The sequence below is a fragment of the Rhea americana genome, unplaced genomic scaffold (assembly GCF_003343005.1).
Source record: "Rhea americana isolate MKP2758 unplaced genomic scaffold, rheAme1 scaffold_285, whole genome shotgun sequence".
Lineage (NCBI taxonomy): Eukaryota > Metazoa > Chordata > Aves > Rheiformes > Rheidae > Rhea > Rhea americana.
In genome coordinates this window covers 240,759-267,523 of record NW_028186407.1, presented here as the reverse complement: position 1 = coordinate 267,523, position 26,765 = coordinate 240,759, and the positions used below count along the sequence as shown (strand labels likewise).

Here is a 26,765-nt window from a genome sequence, read left to right as displayed (position 1 = left end):
ATGCTTGATTCTAGGCTTAATGTATTTTATTTGGCTTTCTTAYTTCTAAATATAAACTTATCTTAAAGTAAAAAATAAAATTCTCCATATTTAAAAATTTCTTTATGATAAAGAAGCAATAATTTACCTGGTAAATTATATTTCCTTGTACATCACTTTTAAAGGGGCCTGTAGTGAGAAACCTAAATGTGTGATTTACTTGTCATTACAAAAACTTTCTCCAAATAAATGCAACATTTTGCATTTCAGAAAAATCAGCTGACAAAAAACAAATGCCTATATTATAGCATATATAAAAATCTTGCATGGAAAGGAACAGGAAAAAATGTATTGGCAACAGTTTGTTTTTCCACTAATGTTATTAAATTACAATATAATGCTCAATGTGAATCAAAATAAAATATTCTCTTTTCTGAGCAATTACATATACTCAGATGTGAGACGTGAATGTCTATCTTTTTCCCTTTTAAAAAGTGTCTGTGAGAAGGGGAAACTTTTTCCGAAAAAACGAAGAGTAACCTTGTTCTGAAGAGACATGTCCTAGTTTATTTCCTGGCTTGTTGAGGCAGGTTTAGGGTACGTTGATGCTTGGTGCTGAGCATAGTATACATTTCTAGACAAACAGGTTTGTGTGTTATTAGTGAAGACAAATCCATTGCTGCTGAGACTCATGGTCCCTGCAGTTTTGTTAATTTTACTGCTTGCTCTTTTGGATACAGCTCTCATGAAAAAGCAGGGTGACTGGAAAAAAAGGGTGCATTTTGAAATGCATATGAGAGAGTCTCTCCTACGTATGTAACCAGAGCCTGATGTAAGAAGCATCGTCTTTTTCTTTCCCCAGCATTTTTGCTACACCACTCCTGGTGTGCCAGTGGTAGTGTTATAGCAGAACAGGGCTTCATGAGCAGAGAAACTGAAAAAAGCAGATTAAATAGCTTGAATAATTTTGTGAAATGTTTCTGCATGTATGAGTATGTGTTATAGGAGGAGTTATTGTAGGAAGGATCTGCAAATGAACCATGCCATCTCAAGCCAGAATGAAATAGCTGTATTGAACAGTTTCATGATTTTTTTGTAATGCTTGATGTAAACAAAAACAAACAAACAAACAAAACTAAAGGGGAAAAAATCAACTGCATTAAATCTACCTTGCCAAATATATTCCTACAGCTAAAGAAATTAGGATCCTGGTCATGCTGCTTTGAGACCAGGCTTCTTGCATAAGACCAGAGGGACCATTGGAGTTCATGYCAGGAGCATCAAAACTTGCCAGAGAACCTCTGCCTTCTCCCTTCTGTCCAAAAAAGTCCTCTCCCACGGCCAATAATTGCTTCGTCAGAGTAGTGCATGTACTGTGTGTTGTSTCCGTTTCAGCATTTTGATATCTCTCCCTTGTGCATTACAGGTAACCCAGGAAGGTATGTGGCTCTCTACGCTCTGGGCTTGAGGGCTAATTACTCCCTTGAAAGACTTCTCTCCATCCCTTAATACTATTGCCGTGTCCTGGCTTTTATCTTAGAGATGTTTGTCATTGTGCCCTCATTTTCCTCAGATCTGTGCATCTTTGTGCACTTCCTGAGTAAAGGAAAGTGTACTATGTATATATTCATAAAATAGATATGCAGAGTTGTATTCTGGATTTTTAGCGATGTACTGGCATTTTTAAGTTACGTATTTGAAATGCTACAAACACATTAGCATGGCTCTTGAATTTGGCAGCTCTTTGTTAGTTTTCTCAGTAGCAATGAGACTGGTAAGCACCTTTGTGCCCTTAATGAGGAACGAATGCACTTAATTAGGATATGTTTGTTTTTTTTCCTTTTACCAAAAACAAAAAGGGAAGTGCAATATGCTAAATTGTAGTGTAAAGTATCTATTATTTTTAAAAATATAGAAAAATCCATTAAAAGTTTAAATAGTTGCTTTCCAAGGAAGAAAATATTTATGCTACTCTTTCCCTGTTAACTTGTGTATTTGTCTGTATTTGAGGAGCTGCTTCTCCAGCAATGAGTATTTAAGTAAATATCTTCAGATGTCTGAGTTCAGTTTACTTTTCCTTTTCATAATAACATTTTTGCCTCTTCAGCTCACAAAATCATATTCCTAAACTCTTCACTATTTCCCCATTCGTTTTATAAAAATATTTACTATAAATACCAAAGTTTTTCAAGCATGTCAGTGCCTTTTTTTGTTGCTGCCAACAGCTCCAACTAAAAAGGCCAGTGTAGAATTGTCTGTATTTCTTGCCATTTCTTTGGGGAGGGTGTTGATTTGGTACACAGACTATGTTTAATGTGGGGATACAGTGCCTGGTTCTGTGTGTAGTAAGTTGAGGCTCCTAACAAAATCTATGCTGTTAGTGAGAAGATGAARCAAAATTTATTCTGATCAATGTGCAATCATCTTGCATCAGCATCAAATCTGTCAACATCTTATGATACTGGTTTGTTTGAGCTTCTGTAAAAGAGAAAAGTGTGCTTTGCTTTCCCTTTTCAGTCTGGGAGAAGCATGGGCTATGTATGCCCTTTCTAGGTTCTTTGAACCAGACTCCTGACTGGTATTTTTTCAACCTTGTTGATTAATGCTACTAATCTAACAGATTGTTTCTGAGTTATCAGTGCTTATGCTGTCCAGGAAGGGAGTAGGGTTAATACACCAGGGATTATGTGTGGCTGAGGCTTTCATTACTACCCCTTCCCTTTTCCCCCATCCCCTGTCTTACTTTATTAGGAACAACTTGATACGGGAGGTACAGCTTTTGGACAATTGCATGCAAAGTTTAATTCCTGTGTTTGAGCCTAGCTCAAAGGATAGCTTGCATACTTGGTAGGTATGTGGCAAAATATAGAAAGACAAACACCAGTCCTAAATGTGGAAGCCATATGAAAGTGCCCACATTTGAAAATTGAACTTTTTGGACAGGCAAATGACAGATTTCATCATCTCTCTGAAGTAAAGCCAGTGCTAAGCACATGATGGTAATAAAGGCAGCTGTGGGATGTAGAAAATAAAGTGCTACCGTGGTTGACTTGTTGCTGTTCAAAGGAGAATTGTTCCCTAAGCTGTTGATTCTAGTTTACTTTTAGTTAAGTACACATCATGGAGGACACTAGCGTAATCTTGGAGAAGAYGCTGTAAACCACATTATTTGGATTGTACTGCAAGCCATATAAATTATGGTGTTCAAGCTGACTCTGAAAAGATCTGCCTTTCTCTTGTCTCTTTGGCTGGTGGTTAGTTACTGATCCAGGCAATGGTATTTGAGAAGAGCAGACCAGAGGATTAGAGAGAAGTTTTTGCTGCAGTGAGAGGAGAGTTAAAAATAACTTCAGTATACATTTACATGGTATTGTACACTTCCATATGGAAATTTTCAATGACAGAAAAATCCTCATTTGACTGTGTTTAAGCACTGAACAAGTTTCTAAACAAGTTTGATTTTTCTTCCCTTTTGAATTCAGCTCTGAAGTACCAGGTAGACACTTTTCCCTTTGAAGTGACTATTATTTGACGTGTGCACTTTTCCTTAGGTCAGAAAGGTGTCCCTGGGCCCCAAAAGGTGTGCAGTGTGAGGTGGGGTATGGCAGGGCCTTGGCTGCTTTGCCCAGTGGGTGCCAAGCAGCTTCGGCCTTGTCTGGGGAAGACAGAGTTGCCTTAAGGTTGCGAAGCAGTTTAGTGCAATGGCAAGGAAGGTTGAGAGAGAACATAACCGATTTTGCTCACTTTCAAATTAGAGTTGTAGCCCGCCTGCAGATAATTATAACCATCTGTTAGGTTTGTGTATGTGTGTATAAAAACTGTTGTACCAGCCACGTAGACAAATAGAGCTGTACCAGCCACACCCACATCAGAGGATGACGGTAATTAGGAGTTAAGTTTTCATGACTTTCTTCCTTTTTCTCTTCAGCTGATGCAATGAGCATGTAATAACTTGCATGAGAAAGCAAAATTTCTCCAAATTTTAAAAAGGATAAATTAGAAAAGTTGCATCTTGCCTGACACTGTTGCATGTAAGAGTTCTTATCCACTTCATTCATTACACTGAATGCTCGGTTATCTGTCCTTAAAAGGTCTATTCAGTTGTTCAAACACTGATTTCAAGTCTCTCTCTCTTTTTTCTTTCTTTTTTTTTTTTTTCCTTAACAGCATATTCAGTTGTAGTTTGTTAAGTCATCTAATTACCGCATGTTTATCTCTCTATAAGGCATGAGGGTTCCCTGAGGGAGCTTGTTGATGTTTCTGCAATATAAATCAATAGCATAATGAACTGTCGGGGATTTTTTCAATTTTTTCTGTTTGCAGACAGAGACACTTTAGTATCTAGGTCAGTTGCTCTCTGTGACTTTGATTGTCTAGGTTTTTGCATGCTCAATTTTTTTGAGTAAAATATAACTCATATCAGACCTTGTGCATTTCCTCTGTGCCACATTAAAGGGGTCAACAGGAAGTGGAAGTTGGTGCATGTTATACTGGGAAAATATCAAGGCACACCAGAGGAGTGGCGAATTAAATAAAACTGGTGTGTATTAAGACAGGCATGATTATTGCACTTTGGAAACACTTCTGTTTGGACATCTTCTACCATGGATACAAGTTTTAAGTAGATGCAGAGAGACAAAGAAAGATTGGTGAGAGACAGTAGGCAAGAAATGAAGACCTGTGAAGCCAGAAGTATTCATGGTATTTTTCTTAAATAGAAAAACTTGAGTGCATTCACTGCAGAAGTTAAGCCTTAAGAGAATATGTATCAAGCATCTATGCACAATGCTGTACAGTGAACAGCTTTGGTCTTTGGTCTACTATACTGCATGGTACAACACAGTGTGGGCCATTGACTTAAAAAGAGCAATGACGATTTAAACTGCCTGATAATCTACATTTCTGACTCATTTTCACTAATAGTGGAAAATATCAGTAAGTTTCTAAAAGTGTTAGGCCAGAGAGTTTCTTTACTTTCACATGAGTTGTCTTTAGTCAGCACCATAAAATACATATACATTAGTATTGGATATGTACTTTGAGTCTTCAGTTATTCCTCTAGGTCTTAGAACCCCTTTTTCTCTAATCTAGTCTGCAACCTGGTTGTAAGTGCACAGTTCCTTCCCACAAATTCCCAGTACTCCAGAGCAATCCCAAGTGACCAGGTTGTAGGATCTGCCCTATAGCTACAGAAGAAACTGCTCTTTATTTAATTGCTATACTTTTACACTAAAATGTAAAAAGTATGCTGATGAACCACAGTGTTTTTCATGCCTTCTGTTAGGGCACTTTCTGTGTTACTGCTGAGATGGGAATAATTGTCTCCACCAATTCCTTTGGTCTACACAGACCAGAGAGARGGCACTTGTTAAGAATGCATGAAAACTGCCTATGCACAACTGCTTACCTCCATAATTAGCATGTTATGCTTACACACATCAGATAATGTTTTCAAAATGTAGTTCAAAGTGAACTCCTGTCTCCAAGCATTAATTACAGCTTCCATTTCACGTCTGTTACTGGAGAGCAGTAGACAAAGATCTATATAAGCACAGCAGGCTTTTAATTGGAATTCTAGTGGAATTTATTTTTGGTGATTGCTGTTCCTAAAAGGATAGTCAGTTATATAGATCAACCATTGTTTACCAAAGGACACATCATTATTTTATTTGTTTTCCTTTTTTATATACATCAGAGGAAGAGAGTAGCTGTAATGATATGAAGTAAACAAATGCCTTCGATTAGTTCATTAACTGTACTTCTTTCTGAATTCGTCCTTACTGCAGAACTTATGGGACTGCTAATTAAAAAGGGGGAAAAAAAAAAGTCCTCACTGCTGGAGGTTTTTTAGGTGCGTGTTTTCTGGTCTTAGCAGTCGTTTTGGTTTGAGGTGTTGTGATCAACGAAATATTAAAAAGGGAGCTGCTCAAAAAAGTCTGTGCARTGTACACTGTCATGCATGTGATGACAACACGAACAATTTGCTATTATGTAAATTTATATTGTGGATGTGTAGCACTTTTGGTAACCTACTGTGTGCAAGGTTCGCTGTGGGGATCCTGCCCACTGCCTGAGACAAACTGTTTGAGGAGGAGGAGGAGGAATTCAGAAGAGAAACACTCTCTTAGAAAGAATACTAGACAATGTTTTCCTTCTTTARTTGATATGACATTTAATAATTAAATACAAAATGTGTAACATGTTTACTTTYTAGGAAACGTTTTTCTGAGTTTAGCTGCCAAAAACTTGCTCTGTCTGCTTAGTACCAGTATTTTCTTCACGTTTGGCCAGTTGGTAGAATGAATACMTGGGTCAATTCCTGTTGACTTCCATGTGTTTGGAATGAGACCTGAGCCTTACTTAACAATAATTTTGTATTGAAAACTGCAAAGTAGAAATCTGTATCTTGCAAACGTTTTTCATTAAGGAGGATATACATTGCTAATGTCTTCTCAGCTTTGAAGCAATGCTCTTTTGTTGATCTCTCCTCATCTCCGCTGAATGTCACTGGGAATTCTGTATGAGCTGAGAAGAACAGATATTTTTCAGTCATTTCTTTAACTGCCCGTGCTGCTGCGTAGGTTGATTTCTGTAAGGGCTGTTGCTTACACCATCTACAAAGATAAGGAAGTCTGCAAAGAAGGGCAGGAATTTGGACACTGAAACTTCTGCCACTTGTCTGTCACTAGCACGTGTTTTGTTAGCAGGAGTTGAGCTTTGACCGTAAAGGCCATAAGCTGCACACAATTTACTGCTTATGCTAGACTGTCCAACTGCCTTTTCCGCATATTCGAACAGCTTAAAACTGGAAAGGCTGTAAATAGTCCATTTAAATTGAGCATAAAATAAATTATTTTTACAGCTATTGTTTTCCTGTGTAAATGGACTTTTGATTCGTAGTCAGACTGTTAGTTTCATTTGAAAAGATGTAATTAATTTCTCACTAGTGGTTTGAACTATTTCCTTTTGATGTTTTTTAGACTTTCCTTTTAAAGATGAATGGGTCCAAAAATTCCGTTTAGAAGATTTTTGGCTGCTAATACTGTTTGTCATCTTAGTGCAGACTTTTAGATCCATGGTCATTTGACAGCAGTTTAGTGCCATACAACAAACTGCATAGAATTGACTCGGAGTTTGAATCTTTTGGCTTTTGAGTTCTGCTCAGTTAACTGCATAATTCCTGCTGTCCTCCCAAAGTAGCCTTTTCTGTAGAAAAACTTCTAAAATATTAAAGTAATATGCAGGTTATGAAAATCTGGAATCAGTATATAAAATATTTGCAGCCAAAATGAAACAATGGATCTCCAAAGTTTTATATTATCTTCTGTATTTCTCCTGTTTTCTTGAAACACTCTTTCGATACCATCTACCGGTATTTTTGTTTTCATTTGYCTGTGTTTTCTCTGAAAAGCCCCAAGGTTACCTAAGATGTATATATAGGGAAGAAGAACGTTCTTTTTCTTTTCTTTGCTGAGGGTCAGTTGTACCTTCAGGCGGCTTTGAAAGAGTCATGTAAATTTTGTCCAATAACAAAGCAGGAAGAAGAACCAACGTGTGGCCACAGGCCATTTGAGAGGATGAGCCATGGGGTTTCTGCTCTGTGTGGGGCCTTTTCTGATTTCAGATAGAGATCTTCTGGTTAGAATTAAGCTGTGTACTGGCACACGAATTGATACGATATGTGATGTGCAAACCATGCAATCACAGAAAAGCTCAAAAATAAAAACTAAACATTTCTGGTACAGATGAATGGGTTGAATTCATGATAGAAAGCAGAAGTAAAATAGAGAATACTCTTGTAAGTATAATAAAGAATACTCTTGTGTTTTTCTTTTCAAGTTTGAAAGGACATGTTATCCCATGTCCTTCATCCTTGGTGCATGAAAGCCTCTCTCATACAGCCACATTCTGTATTGTAGGGCATGAAAATGACAAAAGTCAATCTCTCATCCTGATCGACCAGGCTTTTTATTCAGGAGGTTACCTCCCCTCTTCTCCTGGCAATGGTGAAGATATTCTTCCCTAAGCAGTAAATGTTTATATAGGACAGTTTATGGAGTAGATCACAGAAGATCAGTATCTTGACATTAGATAGGATTAACACCAGTTATAAATTCTCTTGTTTTAGTCAAGAAAAAAAAAAGTAATAAAAACAATGAAATTCAGTCCTTTTTATACTGAGGAGAAAATCTGCTAGAAACCAGTGAAGTTCCYGAATGAGGAAATCTTTACTGTGGTCTCTTATATCACAATTTATTAACCTATGGTGTATGACTCTTGTATCGATCTTTTTCTTTATATTAGTTTGATTTTCCTTCTCTGAGTTTTTTTCTTTTATTTTTGAGGKTTTTTTTCTTCTTTGACCCTTTGAAAATACTTGGGCATTTCTTCAATTCCAGTTCAAGTGCTGGACCCCCTGCAGACAGAAATCTTTGGAGAATCTGTGAGCATCCTGCAGATCCTGGATAATATTTATGGAATTTCTTGAATGTCTCCATCCACTCAGGATTGTCTCTTCAGTCAGAGCAAATTAGCGGCAAAAGAGGAGGAGCTCAAGTTGTGAGCGGGTGTCTCAGTCTTTGGAGAGTTTAGTTTTGTGCAGGTTCTTCACTGTTTCTGAGCCTTTTTCAGAGATAAGCTGAAAGATAAGACTGCCTGTATGCACTAGTTTGGTCACATCTGGGTATTTCCTTTGATAGCTAAAGTGAACAAACTCCAAATTTTTAACTATTAAGAAATGGGTACARAGATTTTCTAGCTTCATTTACTTGGCTGGAACAGGGGCATTATAAATATGCGGTGCTGAAGCTATAGGAAGGGGAGAGAAAGATTAGCTTGTTTTAGAAGTTAAAGGTTGCTGGGCTGCAAAGTCCCATTTTCTAATGAAGAAGTAACAAACCTGGCYTTTGTCCGTGGAGAGACTTGGGGACTGGGTAGTGTTGCTTAATGCTCCATACCAAGGGAAGCGAATGGTCACTTTAATTGGGTTGAAAGGTGAATACAGCAGACTGTAAAGATATTGGCTGGCTTTGAGAATACCTGGATCAGTTGTTTCTTGGATCTACTCCATGCTCAGCATGAGAAGGGCAAAGGCCATCAGGAAGGTAGCTGGTAGAGCAGGCTGCTGCAGTTTACCTCATGGAGGTATCAGAAAATACAATTAACTGATGTGAATGTGGGTGAGAAGAGGCTTGGGGAAAACAGTGAGAGGGAGAACATTTAGCAGGCAGCTCTGAATGGAGGTAGCTGCCTGTTATTACTCGATCTTCTTGGTGAGAATTTCAGTGGTGGTCTCRTTCTCTTGAAATGGTCTTCTTCAGTGGGTGCTAACTCTGGTGTTCGTAGCGTTGCCTGTATACCTCATTTTGCAACTAATTCTGTAAGTGGCCTTGAGAGGTGGAAAAGACAGTTTTGGTGTTGTAATGGGGTGTGCCTTCACAGAGAACATAACTGATAAGGAAAAACAAAGCAGATGTATATTTGTTGGACTGTTGAAAACCTACCATGAGTCACTGCACAGGAGAAGCCCATGCATATAGGAATGATTACAGAGTATGACTTTTACATCACAGAAATGGTTTAGTTGGTTGAAAACATCTAAACTTGTAGTTTAGTACTTCAGTTTGATTATGGCTTTTAAGAAGGGAACTTGACACCAGACGTTTTAGCTTATAATTTAGGGAGAGAACTGGATTCCATCCCACTGAAATTAGCATGGGACTAGCTGAAATACAGGACATACTTACCACAGGGAGGATAAATCAAGATCCTAGCATGAAAGAGAGTGTAATTATCATCCTGTTTATGATATATCCCTGCCCCTTCTGCTCTCTCCTCTAAAAAGCATGCCAAAATACGGTCCAGCCATCTCTTACTTTTTATGCGGACGTGTATATGGTTGTTGACCTAGTTATCTTTGCCTCAATATAAACTCAACCATGATTATAAATCCTTTTACCTGGGAGAACCTGGAACAGTGAAAGCTGTACCTACAGTATTAGGCAAACTCTTTTATGTCCAGGTATTGTTTCCTGTACCCTTGAAATTTGACATTGAAGTTTGACAGCTATTTTGTGTTCTTTCAAACATTGTCTCCATCTGCATGTACTGTGAAAGTGCAGGTTTTCTAATTTGGTAGTGTTACTTCAGTCTTGATAATTTAAAGGTATGATGGAAGTGCAACTTCTRTGGAATGACAATAAAAACCTTTCCACGTATTTTGTTTAAAGGAGTCGTAAAGTAACTTTCTAGTGAACCAATTCCACTACAGTTTCATTTGAAGTTGCCACATATCCTGGGACAGCCCAGCAGGTAATATTTTTGAATAAATTATCTAGTTGATACTAATACTATTCTTCAAAAAAGGGAGGGGGAGGAGACAAAATGCACACCTCGCCTTTACTTTTCACAAAACAGAATCAGTCCCTTGAATAATTCCAGTTGCGCTAAAACAATACAGATAAAGAACTTTTGATGTTCTATAAACATGATTCCATTTCTATAATAAGAATAGATTTCTTTTTTTYCTGTCACAGATTGGGATATCTTTAAAGTGCTCTGAAAAGAGAGTTGTCAAGAAAAAAAAATTGTATTTCGCACTCTTAATGTATACATCTGTAACAAAGCATCTAAATTCTATATTTGATGGGTTCCAACATTTCTAGTACCATCTTAGGCAATGCTGGGAAGAAGATACTGTTTTTCAGTGTCTCTGAAGAAACACGAGGACTGAAATTGAGGCAGTGATCTCCTTGTGCCAGTTCCAATAGTGCGAGCAGTTTTAGCTTCTGTTGTGTTTATAAATCAAAGTTCAGAAGCAGCATATAATGTCCTGTAGGAAAACCTTTGGGCCTGCTCCTACCTTCTTTCCATCCTCAGGAAGAGAAAAGTAATTGTGGTGATGCTGAAATCTTGGCTTAAGTGGGAAGAAATGGAAGGCAGATGACTGCTGGACATGGAGCAAAGCTGAAAGGATGAACCCCAAAAAGTCTGTGAAGGGGAAAAAGGTAGAAATCCAGGTGGTTCTGATATGTGTAGTGTGTTTGCTTTATAGGATTCATGAAGTGATACTACCCGAGGCCAATCCTCTTATTTTTTTTGTTTTTTCTATATGGAAAAATGTGAAACAATTCTTGAAGGGTGAAATTTTTTACTTTTTCATATTTTAATTTCAAAGCCTTTTCTACATGAGAAAGAAGGACATTTCAAACTGGATTTGGTTTAACTATTACAACCCTTTTTCTAATAATTTTAGGGTTAACTTGAAAAAGCTGATTTTAACCAGTTAAAGCTTTTTACACTATTTAAATGTGTTTGACATCAGATTCAGTTAAACTGATTGCATCTTTCTTATGTAAACAAAGCCCCTATAATGATAGATGTGACCACTCTGACCGCTTCAATTTTTTTTCTGGAGTACTGCTACGGGTCTTGATAAACTTAGTGATCTCTTAACTTTGTTAAAGAATTGAATTGGCCTTGGTTACTTGAGGAAGTCTGTGGCAGTTTCAAGACAAGAGACTCAAAGTTGCTTGCTATTAGAAGACAACAAGCAAAACAAAGAAGTGCATTCAGAGAACTGATGAAAAATATCCTCTGTTCTCAAATGCATCTCTTTTATTTTGACTCTTGTGATGCTATTGTCTTGTTGACTGTCTAGGCAAAAAGACAGGATTTGAACTTCTAAGTCCTCTTAGGATCAGCAAGCAATCTTATTTCCTCRTTTTTATGTTAAAAGGGGTGCAGGAATGTCTATGGTTTGTGACTAAAAGTGTCTTAGGAGATGCATTATAATTACAAAGTTTCTGTAAAAATATAAAAGTAAAAAAAGAGTGTGTGCATTTAATATCGTATCAAAGTACAGCATTGGGATTCAAACTGAATTGCTTTCATTTATTCTTAGGTTCAAATGACTTTATTAGAAGTGATCTGATAATAAATTTGTGCTGGTTTAGTCTGTAACAAAATAACTCAAGAATTTGTGTGGTACTGATTAAAATTTGGGGTTGGTTATATAATAGGGAGAGAGAAGGGAACTGTCCTATCCTGTTCATTGCCACTGACTTAAGAAAACAGGGTTTGTGRTCGAAGCTTTATACAGTATTTCCCTGAAATACCTCTCAAACTTTTTCAACAAGAAATCTTGTGAAATCCTATCTACTCACTAGTACGCTGTCAATGGTATGAGTGTTTTTCCTATTCATAACTGCTTTTGAGTGTTTTCATTAAAATGAGTAATTCTTGACTCTGAGAATGAGATTAGAAACTACAAAGAACAAAGAGAAAATTAAATTAGCTCTGTTTTAAGCTAAGTGGAAATGACATGTGAAAATACTGTTTCTGAGTGATTTCAACTATGTGCTGCTAGCATAATAAAGTAATTTAGAGTTCATACCTCTGACTGTTAACTGCTTTAATTTACTATGTGAATGGTGCCTGATGCAGAGCTAGTGTTCTGCATATAACATCCATCCACTAAACAGCCCTGCATTTTTCTGTGCATCTCTACACTGGCTTAACTGGCTGCTAGCATGCTTGTACTTGCAAAGATGGAAAGTCTGCCATCATAGAAAACAGTGGACTTGTGAGGATAGTTAGAGTCCCAAAGGGGATAGAAAGCAGAGCCCTGCACAGGGATGTAACAAATTGGTCWGCAAAGCAAATGGCACAGTTCTGTACGTGAATTCAGGTTATATCGTGTGTCACATGTCTGACTTAGTGACTCTTAGAGATGCCAGGTAGAGTTCAGCAGAGGTGGGATCTACTTTTAATAGAATATTTTTATTAATAAGAGTGTGTGATACTCAGTTGACAGGAGAAGCAGTAAGCCTGGAGCTAATGTAAGAAATACTTCTTAGAAGTTGCTAACAGATCTTGTTGCTGTAGAGTGACCCAGGAGAAGTTCAGGAAGATTTTGGGAAGATGTATCCTTCAATGGGATTTTTTAAATAATGGGAGTAGTTTTTAATAACTGTAGAATAGAAACGTGAAAAACTATGCTACTTAACTTCATTAATATCTTGCTGGACTGCCTCGGGTTAGGGTGAAATGTTCACATGGCCCAGCTAACCYCTAATTAGTTCTTGCAGGGACAGTTGTGGTCTGTTGGGTATCTAGTCCTGACTGCTGCTGGGTTGGATTACCACACTTGCTAGAAGATAAATCTACTGCATTATGCCTGAGAAGCTATAGCTTGTTAGTGATCGTGTCTTGATATGAAAAAGTTATTTTTGTGGGCTCAAGTCTGTTCTGGTTTGTATTGTTATAATTTTATAAGAGTTTATACACATATTTAACTTGTTTTGCCAAGAAATAACATATATTCAAAACAACAGAAGATTGGAACCACAMAATGTTATCTGTTTGAATAGAAATTATGATTCTCCTGCTCTTTGCTGAAAGAAAAAGAGAAAAAAAAWTTAAAATAGTGACATGTTCTAAAAGATATTTCCTGAGATGGTGTAAGAATAGTTTTCACTGGCATCATTTCTGCTAGTCATTGAGTTTCTGCTGTTACTATAATACAGTATTTTTCTGTTCATGATTCCTTACATTCATTATGAGGAGTAAAGGAAGATGACTTACTTTAATAGAAAAGAAAACTTTTCTTATTCATAGTAATTATTGACATTCTCCACAGTGTTTTTATCTTTTTTTTTTTTAATTTAAGCCATGTGATAGATTGTTTTGAGCATTGGTGCAAAAGCAGACTGCTGTTACCTCTGGTGTACAGTTTGAAACAGGAGAAGCAAGAAAATTTGTATTGTAGTCGCTGGTGGAGCAATTTGCCAGTGCTTTATCACAGGAGGATCAAGGAAGGAGTGTTGTGATGTTGTTCTGTTATGTATTTGATCATGTGAAAGCTGTACATCGTTATAAAGCTGTTTATCGTTATAAATTATAGGGTATCAGTGTTTGTATGTTCTGAGGGGATTTTTTTATTTGCTTGTTTGGAATGGTATCTATTTTGATAATATGCCCCGAGTTACTGTTTTTACTTAACCACTCAGACTTTTTAGTAAGGTACTCAGACTTTTTAATAAGGTAAGGAACTAGATGTACAGCAGTCTGTTTTGTTGATCATGTCTGCACTGTATTCATGAAATTTAAATAAATGTCCTAAAATTTTGCCTATCCGATCTGTGTATAAAACAAGCAAGAAGCTTGTTCTTAAAGAATTCCTCATTAGTTATTTGAGAACCCCCAAGAGGGAATGATCCCGGGAAATTAAACTGTTGTCTCAGCACTGTAATTGGCCTGTGATACAATTTTGTGTTGAAATGGTATCTTTCCTCCAGATGAAACCTTATGAACTGTTGCACAGCATGGGGATTTTTATAAAACATATAGATTGAAGGTTCACAGCTCTGTAAAATATACTTTAGTTACAGTGAGGAGGAATATTCCCCTTGTATTTAACAAAATTTTCATAGTATTACGGACATTGCTGTAGTCCCTTTAACAAAAGCTCAGAGCTGCTACTTGTATTGGACCTCATTGAAGATGAACAGATGGATACTGGGAAATACAACAGCAGAAAAACAGTGAGAAAGGAGAGGTAATTCATAATTGTAATTACATATTAATCAATGGGAAGAAGAGGAAGTCTTATTAAAGCCCATTGTGGTAGCTTGCTAGAGAAGAGAGGAGCTACGAGTAGTGAACTTGGGGCTACRTTTCTGTGAAATGCAAGCAGCTGCCTGTGAAGCCCTTTCTAGGTAAGGTGCAGGGTAATGAAAAAGCCCCCTGTTGTGCTGTGAATTTCATAGCTGGATTCATGATGGTGATTACAGGATTATCTGCAGCCGAAGTCTGTACTTGAAGCCCTTGTTACAGGACTTGAACCATAGCAGGCCAGCAGTTAGCAAGTCCACAGCAGGGCTGCTGAAAGCCACATGCTAGCTTCCTGCACGTACCGTCTGAGAGTGCTTGACAACATGAAATTAGTGTCACAGTGGTAACATCACACACATCATGTGATATATCAGTTTTACATGCCCTGGAATGATATTTATAAATCCAGGAGATAACATACTTGATGTTCTCTCTCTTTCTTAATATGATTGTATTTGAAAAATATATTCAGATGGGTAGAAGGTCACTGTGAAGGGAGAAAAAGACTGAGAAAATGAGCAGCAGTGTGAATAGACTGTTGCAAATGATCACATTACCACAGCTTAATGAGTTAAGGCAATGGAATGGGCTTAAACTACTACCTGGGTGGTTTTAACCAGTGTGCTCCATAATTGCAATGTGCTAGAAATGAACACCTCATCACGTTGCCATTGTACATCAGAGAAGCCATAAATTAACTTGCAGATGCTCAATTTTTTTGGATCACCTGCCTGTTCATGTGCTCTTTTCAGGGCATTTTACCATAAAATGGTGTTAATGTCTACCATAGTAAGGCATAATTCTGCTAAAAAATTATGGAGCAGAACAGGGAAGGATTTTGATATGGTGCATGGAATTCCAGACTTTTTCCCCAATTTTGGGCACCTATGGATACAGTGCGGTTTTGGTAAGTTCGGTATGTCCCTAGGAATGGATGAGAAGCAGACTTTCAGAAGTGCTTGTAGATGTTACTATGCAGCTGTGAGTGATGTTAACACAGAGGTTTGTACAGCAGAGGAGTTCTGTGCTGTTGATGGGATAAGTATGAAAACATGATGGAGGTGGAAACAATTTTCACCCATTTGTTGCTTTTGTCAAAGGGGAAAAAAAGCAGGAAAAAATGCTAGCACCTATATCCAAACTCCATAAGGATTGCCAAGCTTTTGCTAACATTTATTTATTGTCTTTCTATTGACTTTTATTCTATTCCATCACATGTATAATAACTGTGGGGAAATTGTATGCTTGCAGACATACATTGGTTCCATAGTTGCCTCTGTGAACCCATACAAGACCATTCCAGGACTGTATGACTGCACTGCCGTGGAGCAATACAGCAAGCACCACATGGGAGAGATTGCACCTCATATCTTTGCTGTGGCAAATGAGTGCTACCGCTGCCTTTGGAAGCGTCATGACAACCAGTGTATCCTCATCAGGTAAATGGCTGCTGTTTAAATTATCCCTGCTGGTGGGCTTTTAAAGGTGATTTAGAAATATATATTTGGGCCAAATGGAGAGGAAAACTCTAAGAGAAAGCATGTTTTTAAATCATCAGAGGTGTGGAAGAGATTTTTGAATTTGCTGTTTATCATTCTGTTGACCTCTGACAAAATGTTCATTTTGCTTATGCATCCTATAACTTAATGTATTGAAAAAATATTTTATTTTTGTGCATTTTTGCTGCTTACCCCTCTGATTTTAATTTAAGCGCTTCCCCTACTGGTTTATGCATCACCATGCAGCTTGGTAGTTTGTCACTGCTAGACCCTGAACCTGGTATCTAGAGAAGAAGGAAAAACAAAACAAAACTCCCATCCCAGTCTTGAGGAAGACAGTAAATAATGATAGTGAAAGAGAAAACCCTCCACATTTGAATTGCTTATTTCTGCCTGATTAATTTTCCTTGCTTAATCTAATTGTGCTTTAATTTAATGGTGATTTAATAGCTTCCCTTTTGATCCACTGTGGTGCTTGTGTTCAGAATTTCGCTGATGCCGAATGTAGATGGAGAGCAGTTGGCATTTCAATAACTTTTAGTTGCTTGCAGCCCCTCCTGCCTTCACATCCCAGAAAATAAGTAAAAAGAGCCAGCTCTTTTCCTGATGTGGCTTTCTTCCCACAGCATGCCAGCTCAGCTGCACTGGCTCATGCAGCAGGAAAGCCGATGCCTCTCCAGCGCGCTGGCACGGTGTGCTGGGTCAGCAGGGGCAGCACGGTGGCCGTGGTTGTACGGCACCTTTCCATTCTCTCAGGGTAGATGCACCGCAAGTGAGAGCTCCTATTCCCCCTCTCCCCTCTCTCCTACTTCGGCAGTATTTTGGGTGTAACAGGGCCTTGATTAAGCCTGTTTGCTTTCGCCTTCCAGCAGCCTCAAATTTGAGCAAATGTGACAGAAATGAGAACTCTTCAGRCACAAGCTGACATGATTTTGGCTTTCTCCTGGCCTCCATGGGAGCTCTTGAAGCAGCCATGGACTGGGGACCAGGCAGCTGGCAGGGCAGAGAAGGGATGTGACAAAGTGGCAGCCATGCCTTCTGCAGTAGGAGGTTTCTACCTACATTTAAAATTACAGACCAGTTTGCAAGTTTGCCTGGGAGAGAAAATGATTTAGCACATGTTAAAAACCCAAGCTGTTTTTGGAAATGTGAATCAGATACAGCACCGCTAAGTCTGTTTTCAACTTCTCTGAAAGCTCTTAGCTGGAAGTGCTACTCTGTCCTCTCTCTTCTCCAGGCAGTTTCAGCCTAATAATGCCTAAAATGGCACAGATATAGGGAGGGCTGCATGTATTTTCAATTATAGGCTTGCTTCCTTTTTTTTTTTCCCTTTTATATATACATACACACACACACACAAATATATGTATATATGCACATGCATACACGCATACACACTWTTGTACATTTAAAGCTCAGTCCAGGTCACACTCCAAGAAAAAAATAAATGTTCCTGCTTCATTTGAAAAAAAATTAGTTTGGAATCATGATTTCATGGCGTAATGTCAGATAATTATTAATGAACAGTCCMCCTACCCTGAATCTTCAGGACTGAAATCCTTTCTGATGCCTACCTAGTGGCCACTGGTATTTTTCTTAATCTCATCATGCATTGGCCTAAGTATTTACCTTTCTTTCCAATTCTCCACAAGCCACAAAAAGAGAGGCAGAATTTGTCCTGAAAAGGAAAAGTCTCAGAAGCTCTGGAGGAGTCTCCAGCAGGCTCTGCTCTGCAAACCATGTGCCTTGGTAGAGATGAACCATAATAAGGAAAAGTTTCATGTTAGCAGTACCTTTTAAGATAGTTTGCCATAGTCTTGGACTAAAACAATGATTCTGAATAAGTTCAATGTTCTGGACAAGTGTAGTAATACTACTTTCTAAGGGTATCTTCAGTTTCTACAGAATATGAGGGAAATTGTAATTTACAAGAACAAATACAAAATAAATTTCCTTTTGTAAAGCAAGATAATCTACTGTAGCTTGTAACGGACTTGGAGCAGGATTTTTTAAAGTTACTAGATGTTTTCAGTGGGCATTTTGAAGTTTAGGAAGGTCTTCACAATTGCATAATTCAGTTTGGGGCATCAAATTGGAGGCAGAGCCAATTCCCTAGTCCTGTTCAGCATCCTGGTCATGCCTGCATGGCTGGCTTAGAATTTGATGTTGCAGCAACTCACTGTCAGGCTCACTTGGTTATTACTGGCATTTGAAAATATGGTCAAGCAGGACTCTGGTTAATGTCTGAATTCAGGCAAATAACTTAGTATTATATTTAAAGGAAGTGATGATACAAAAGAAAATTTTGTTCCCACATGAAAATATAATAAACACATTCAGTTAAAATCAGTAAGTTTTCAGAGTAGGTTTCAAATTCTGATACGCAGTTTTCACCTGTTCCTAGTTTGGGGATCTAAAAACTCAATAGCAAGTGGAAACTGCCTTATGAAGTAAGGTATTTACAATGTTGGTGTTTTTTTTTTTTTTTTTTTTTCCCTAATGATCTGCTGGACTTGAAGTGCCTCCTGCTGGCGGTCAGAATTTGTTCAGCTTTGTTTTGGAGATGCCTTTTTAAGAATGTGGTATTTGGAATCAAAAACCTGTGAAAAAGCTTCTAGATTATTTTGAAATGTTTTGAATTTTTCTGAGTGGAATAAAATGAGAGAATTAAAGCAAGAATGTGAATCAAAAACTATCACCAATAGTGAGCTAAAATGTAAAATAAATCCCAGACCATTTTTTCCAATATAACCTCTCAGAATAAAGGTGAAAATGTGAATATAGAAGGGATAATATTCTGTGAACTTCTCTGAAGATGCTTGGTTGTTGATCAGTGTTACATAGGCTTATTTATGCTAATACTGTAAAAGAATGACTTAGCAGCCTATAATGTCAACAGAGGGGCGCAGTGGAGAAACCGTGCAGAACCTGTGCATTAAAATATTAACACAATTACGATTTTTTTTTCTGCCAGGCTAGAAGTTGATTCTGTGTTTATTGAGCTAAAGCTTTTAATTCAAAAATGTCTGTGTTCATGTTGTTCTGAACCTTTCAAATGGCCAGTTTCATTTTGGGGTGGGGGGGAAGCTTATCACAGTTAAATTTGGTGCTGTCACAGACACATTACAAARCTATTTACATCATCTGATTGTTTCAGCTCCCATGCTGCTGTTCATGGAAAGCCAAATGAACAGCTCAAGCTGAATAGCTGGTCTGGGCACCTTGGCAGGAACAGGAAGGGAATTCCTTGCTGTTGAGGAATAGCCAAGCAGTCAAGAGACCTCTCTGAGTTCAACTCATGATTAGCTGACATGTTTAGGTTGTAGTTTTSTATATTTTGTATATTTTTGTTGCTTTTTTTGTTTAAGGTGGTCTAAGAAGTGTAGAGCAATAGAAGGAGCGGCAACAGACACGCTGAGTTACATTCTCAGGTTGATGCCATGAGTGGGAAATCACAGTCAAAAAACAGTTTGTTCTGTCTGTTATATATCTGTCATCTGATGGCCTGACATTTTTTTTGTTGTTCAGCTTGAACATCAACATAAAACAAACTACTCTTTGGATAAGACCCAGATTTTTGATGGAAGACTTGCTTATGAGGCTGACATACCAAAATTCTCTTGTGCATTTTAAAAAACTATGTTTGCTGATGAGGCCTATTTTGTTTGTGTGTGTCTGTCTTTGGGGTTTTAAAGCCAGAAGAAAGAGCTGACAAGTGATTTAGAGTTGTGTTGATCGAGCCTTATTTGCATCAAGTCCTTCAGAATGAGAAGTCTCTCTTACTGACCCCCATTTTTCATTGCATCAGTCTGGAGTTCAGATTGTTGTGCCCTTCGTGAGATGCCTTGTGTAGAACAAGTCATGGAGAAAGATTAAAGATCTCCTAAATGGGGGCCTTGTGGGTTGTTTTCATATTTAGTATATTCAAAATACTGAGTGTAGTGATGTGGAACAAGCTGGGCTCTTAAACTTATGGGGAGAAGAGCTGCTGGAAGAGTTGAGTATACACTAAAAAATTTCTCCTTCTTGCCAACATCCTATAGGGATGGGCTTTCTAGAATTCCTAAAGATTGATCCAAGGCTAACCTACTTTTGATGTTTGTACTGTGTGGATTGAATAAACAACCTGAAAGATTAGCATGCTTGTTTTTGATTTTTGTCTTATTAATTGTATTTTATGAATATAACCATATTTTATGAAGTATTTTGCAAGGGAAAAAAATCACAGCTACCCTCACACACGCCAAATAATAGGTCCTGAGCTGAGCAGCATCATATAGGAGTGAAGTCTTGCAGTCATGCTGGAGGGATTGTGAAATCATCCACTCAATGCTCGGTAGTATTTGTAAAACTAAATAGAATTTAGTCGTTACTAGCAAAGGTCTAGAGAACAAAATAGAGATCATTGTGTAAATCCATGCTCTGCTCACGTCTTGAATATTATGAACGGCATTTTCCCCCTAGCTTTATATCCAAAAGGACTTGATGCTTCAGAGGAGAACAAAAGGGAACAGAAGTGTAGAGTGGCTTCTGTATGTGGGAATGGCTGAGTAAACTGGACAGCTTGGCAGCAGGGTGATCGATGTCTGTGAAGTCGGGAGTAGCAGGGAGAGGGACTGCAGGGTTGTATTGTTTGCTGTTCCTTCCAATACAAGAACTAGGTGGCATCAAATGAAGCTTATAGGTAAATCCAAGTCAGCAGGAGATGGCTTTTTGTACAGCCTATAATCACCTTTACAGTAGGATGTTTTGGATGTTAGAAGTTCATGAGGTTTCTAAGGTATGTGGCTAGAAACTCATGGAAGATAAGTCCATTGAGGATTAGAAGACACTGGGAAGCTGGGAAAATATTGTCTTCTCTGAGTGTCCCCTTTTGGTCACTATCAGATACAGGATGGCAGATCTTTGGGCTGACCCAGTCCTGAGCATCTAGTGTTCTAAGAAAAAATCAAGAGATTATAGTCCTGCATAATATCAACTGTACTAGAAATAAGTATAGAAAATACTTTTCAATGAGCTTTGAATATATCACTTACAGAATTGCTTTTGATTACGCTGGGGTAACACAGCTTCCATGGTACAACTATTAATGCTTCAGAATGTAGGCTGTGTGATGGTGGCAGGTGAAGCATAGTGTCCTCAGAAGAGCTGATGTCCCTCTGACACCCAGATCTCAGCAATGGAGCTCAAAGCAAGAGAATGTAAGCAGGAAGAGATATGTGCCACTTGATGGGATTTTTGCACCTGACAAAGGATTTTTGCACCAGGCAAGCATATGCGAACTACTTTCAAAATAGTAAAAGTGTTGTGCTAGTCTTTTAAGATACAAAGAGCCAGTATCAAATATGGGATATAGTAAAGATTTACTTCCTTGGCAAAGGAGCATGAATGCGTGTGGGTCTGCAGAGAGAAAGGGAACAGATACCAAAAAGGCTTAGACTGTGGAGGAAGGTGGTTATAAGCTGGAATCCCGAGGGTAAAATTAAATTAAACATACTGCAGAATTTGTTTGAGATGGTAAATATATGATGGATGAAACATATATAACTCAAACTTACCAGTGTGTAGTGTATTTTTAATGAGGTTTTTGAAACATTTTAAAGACTTGCTGATTCTTTCTGGGAAATGTTTAAAAATAAATCTCAGCTAAAAGACTTTTAGACTCATTATGTAATCTATGCTTCTTCCTTGATTATTTTTGTAACTGTATTCATTGCATTACTGCTTCCTTGGGCTATACCTTTGTTCTTTGCTTTTTTTACTAGAAACCATCATTATCCTTTGTCATGACCTAAAGCGACTAGGTTTACCACTTACAATGGTACAACGAAAGACTGTCAGCTAAACTGTGCTTATTACATAAGCCTAGTTATGCTCCATCCTAGTCAATGACAGACCTCCAACCTGCTACAATGAAAAGGGTAGGATGAGGCCAAAATGTACCTCCTTCTCATGGAAGTAAACAAGAATTAGGCACAGCTTAATTAGGAATTAAGAAAACTAGGAATTAGGTTGCAGGTTAATATTTGATGCCATGACTTCAGATGAAAAGTAAACAAACTAGACAAACCACAAGCTTTGTTTCTTCGTACTTCACAGCGTGCTTTTAATTAAAAGATACATGATTGAAGAGAAGTGAGATTGGGGAAACAAGCAAAATTTACACCTTTCAGTCAAATGGTCTAAAAAAGGAAATCAAGTATATTGCTTTCTGCTTACATCAGTAGTATTGCTTATTAATATTTTGCTTTTCAAATGTCAGTTTAGCATTTCTACATAACTTAGTTCCTTTGGTGGTAAAGATGAAAGGTTATACATGCTGCATGTGCACTGAAGGAGAGGAGTAAAAGACTAGGTGAAAATATACAGAGTCATTTTGAACTCAGGTAAGTATGGTTTATTTGGCCTGCCATTAGAAAGATTGTTTAAAGAACATGTGTACCTCATGAAGAGTATCAGCATTAATAGTATTAGCAGCTTTTATGTGCTATAACATGCACTGGTGTCTCTAATGTTCTCTGTCTTTGCAGCAAGGCTGCCTCCTTAGCTAGACTGCTGCAGCTTAATTGCAGACCTTCCCAGCTTCATTTGCTTAGGGAAAGTCCCCACATTCTTTACTTTCTCACTGACCATTTTTAAGCTGTGAGACTGTGGCTCTTTGTGCTATTTTTGCTTTTCTCTGTTGATGAGGCTTGTTGGTCCTGTGTGTTCAGAGAACTCTTCTTAACCTCATGGATGTCCTGCACATCTATATTCAATAAATGCCTTGAAATGCTGTCTGAAAAGTGGTGCAAAGTGTGAAGTTAGCATATTTTTTTATTGAATGTCATATTCAGCAAATTTAAAGGTGTATTATGCTTAGTATGAATTCTGCTGCTATTTGATAGTCCTACATACGTGTCCCAGTCTCAAGCTAATTGTAACTTAGAGAATTGGCCAAAGGACTTTTCCCCTGCTGCTGGAACTGTCAAAACTCTTCTTCTTCTTCTTCTTCTTTCAGTGGTGAAAGTGGTGCTGGTAAGACAGAAAGCACTAAGCTGATTCTCAAGTTCTTATCTGCAATGAGCCAACACTCACTGGAACTGTCTTCCAGAGAGAAAACCTTCTGTGTGGAGCAAGCTATTCTTGAAAGCAGGTACTTCATTCATATTCTTGTATGTGGTCCTGGATATTGCACAAAAGGGTCTGTTAACTGAGCTGGGATGGTCGTAGAGGCTAAAAATACTTAAAACCTAGATTAATGTAAAAATATTGGTGGAAAAATCAGGAAAAAAATACATCCTGGTACCAGAGAATAGACTGACAGGTATAAATTTGCCCTGTTAACGGTTTTGATAGTCTTGTTCAGTTGTTGTTTTGTTAGTATAAAAGAAACCAATTTTCTATGATAGTTACATTCTGGTTAAAAAAATCCTTATAGAAGTCTGTTTTATACCACAGACACTATTATTATTAAGCAGCTGTTGAACTGTGGTTTCTTTAACTGGAAGACACTGTTGAATCAAAAATGTGAGGATGTGCAGGTTCTTCAAGCAGCTTGTGAGGGGCTAGAAAATCTTTGTTTCTTTTGAAACCCCCTATGTATATGCTTTTCATCCCTTCTGAAACCCATTTCACCAAGAAAGAGAGACTTGCTTTCTTCTTAGCACAGATTTTTACCAGTTATTGCCAATACTGTGTTGGTCACATTTTAAGGAAAAGACTGAATCACTGATAAATGGTTTCGAGACAGTCTCTCTACATGTGCAGTGTGATATAAGCTTTCTGATTTTATAGGAGTAGTATGTACTTCCAGCGCAGTGGTAATTAGTTAAATAACCTGCAGTTGATTAATTTGCTTTTCCAAATCTCCGAATACACAGATGTTTTCCAAAAGCCATAAGCCTTGTCAGTGAAATGAAAGAGTTTACAATGTAACTAAATATGTGGGTGAATTTGCAAAGCAATAAAATTAATATTGGAAATGGTGAAATTTCCATGAAACAATATCATCTGGGTGCTCTAGAAAGTGAAGAGCACAGTGGGATATCTTAATAAAGCACAGAGATGGAGATTTTTAAAATATATGATGGTTTAATGGTGGCCATTTTTGTCTGAGGCTGAATTCAGATAATCAAAATGAGAGAAACAGATGATGGAAGAGAAAAACTGTTAGCTTGGTGTATGTAGCCTGAGAAGAAGGTAAGGGAGATGGGGCATGATAGGATAAAGAGTGCATGTGATAGAAGCACACTCAGGAAAAGGAAGATCAGGAAAGCTGCTATAACAGATGAGTAGATGCACCAGATAAGTTGAACACTATACACTCAGTGCTCAAATAACATGCGCTTCCAAGCTATTAAAAAACAAAGACAATTCAAGGTCTATTATTTCTATCTCTATACTTCTTCTCTGTTCACTTGCTGTATCTGGATTTAAAGAATTTTTTGTTTTTAATTGCCATATGACAAGGACTATTTTCCCTGTATCTGTTGAGCAACATGTGCGCACTGAGATTTCTTATTTTCTGATTTGCATCTGCTGCAGAGTTACAAACTGTGCAAGAGCTTAGTACTGTAAATTTTGTTGCCTGAATACTTATATCTGTTGATACCAAATAAAGATGTTCATCATCAGGATAATGCTGAGGATATATAGGCTAAGGACAAGGAGGATGTCAAAAGCGGACTTTACACAGTGCCATTCCTTTTGCCAGTCCYATGTGAAACTCATAGCTTGCTAGTCAGGCATTAACACTTTTGTCATTCTTTTGTATTTTTACAGTCCAATTATGGAAGCTTTTGGAAATGCGAAGACTGTTTACAACAACAACTCAAGTCGCTTTGGGAAGTTTATTCAGCTGAACATCTGTCAGAAAGGAAACATTCAGGGAGGAAGAATTATAGATTGTATCCTTGTTTGATGATTTGCCTCAGTGTTTCCAGGCAGCCCACATATACCTCCTCTGTGGAGAACTGAGAGAGAAGTAGCTCACACTTTTCTGTCCTTTCACCCTACTCACAAACATGCAGCATTCACTTGACCTGGTTTAGGTGGGAAAGGCAAGCAGTACAACCAGATTTTGTGGACACCTTTGTGCTCATGTAGACATGCATTTATAGCAGAGTGGGCCATATATACACTTAGATGACCAAGCTCTTGTGTTGCTACTGATACCGTGGTTCATGTATATCCTCCTACATCATGAGCTAATAGGACCTTAATTCTTGGGTCTAATCTCAGTTCTCAAATGTTTTCCCTCAGTCATTATATCTGAAGATAAATTTCTCAGTTACTAGAAAAGTAGTTCAAAGAGCAGAGCTGCTGAATTTCTATAATATGAGCACATGTGGTCTGGTCCTTGGATATGTCCTGCCTTGGCAAAATTGGACCAGCAGGCAGCACGAACAGAGCACCAGAGTGCAGGGACAGGGAGCTGTATAGATGAAGATGTAACAGATTATGCAGGCATGTCGCAGACTGTGCTTGCTGTTTTGAAGCAGTAACTGGAATAGTTGAGCATCCTGCTTCCCTGTTTGGGGGAAATTTGCTGCTGGTGCTGCTTTCACAAATCCTACCTAGGGTTTTGAACATAAACTGCTTTTGCAGTGAGATAAATTCATCCTTAAAGGTGTTCCCAAGCTTTAGTAGGAAAAAGAGAATGTAAAGAAAAGCAAATGCCATTTAAAATCCAGAAAGYGACAAGTCCAATTTTGGAGGGAATGGAGGAAAAGAAGGTGGGGGAAAATACTGGTATTTGAACTATTGTATTATTATCACTGCTGTTACTTTATTCATCTTGTTATGGAGGTAGGCAAGTTTTAAGAAAAGACTGTGAAGCTTTTCCTGTTGTCTCAAGTGAAAGCATAAGGAAGGTTATAAATACCTTGTACATTAAATGTTTTTTTGCTTTATTCCTTGACTGAAGTTTTTTGTATGTGGCTGCAGATTTATTGGAAAAAGTAAGTTGATACTTGCTTTTGCTCAGTTAATTTTATTTATTTATTTATTTATTTGAAAATGTGGATAAATAAATTCTCCTTAAAAATGATCCCTTAAATGGAAACTATTTTTTACTTTGACAGAACCGTGTAGTAAGACAGAACCCTGGAGAAAGAAATTATCATATATTCTATGCTCTGCTGGCAGGGGTAGAAGAGAGAGAGAAAGGTGAGTGGCAAAACACAAGCCATACAACTGTAGTGGCTCTAAACTAGTAGTCAGCCATGGTGACAACGGTAGAAAATTTAACTGTAGGAACCCAATAACCCAAACATAAGRAATAGATTATTTATTAAGTATGAATTCACTGAGTGTGAATTTGAGCTCAACTTGAAAGCAACTTGCTCAGCTGAAGAATGTCACTAGGCTGCAGGTAGTTTTATGCCCAGCTTCTGCTGAAGCCCTGGGAAAATTATCTGGGGACAAACATGCTTCACTCTGTTCAAGCTGAATATTTTTGATGATACCAAATAACTCCACAGCAACAAAGATAAGAATTCTTGTTCCTCTAATCCCCTCTCATAAAGAATAAATCCGCTGAACAAAAGAAATGACATTTATATATGTGCAAAATTGCCTAAGGCCGTCTCATCACGTCCCTGTGGGCCTGCTGTCTTTGCATACTAAAAAGCAGCTTTAACTCCATTGTACAGCTAAGTAAAGCAAAATAACTGAACAAAATAAACCCCCATA

General features: G+C 37.9%; 1 protein-coding gene across 2 annotated transcripts in view; it reads left to right on the top strand.

The window, feature by feature from the left end:
• MYO10 (myosin X) overlaps positions 1 to 26,765 on the top strand; it is a 175,284-nt gene that overhangs the window by 76,290 nt on the left and 72,229 nt on the right. For both annotated transcript variants that reach the window (XM_085308869.1, XM_085308870.1), the window contains exons 4-8: positions 15,844 to 16,031; positions 23,092 to 23,226; positions 24,855 to 24,979; positions 26,019 to 26,032; positions 26,156 to 26,240. In XM_085308869.1, coding sequence (XP_085164995.1) covers positions 15,844 to 16,031; positions 23,092 to 23,226; positions 24,855 to 24,979; positions 26,019 to 26,032; positions 26,156 to 26,240 — 547 coding nt within the window. The remainder of the gene's footprint in view (positions 1 to 15,843; positions 16,032 to 23,091; positions 23,227 to 24,854; positions 24,980 to 26,018; positions 26,033 to 26,155; positions 26,241 to 26,765) is intronic.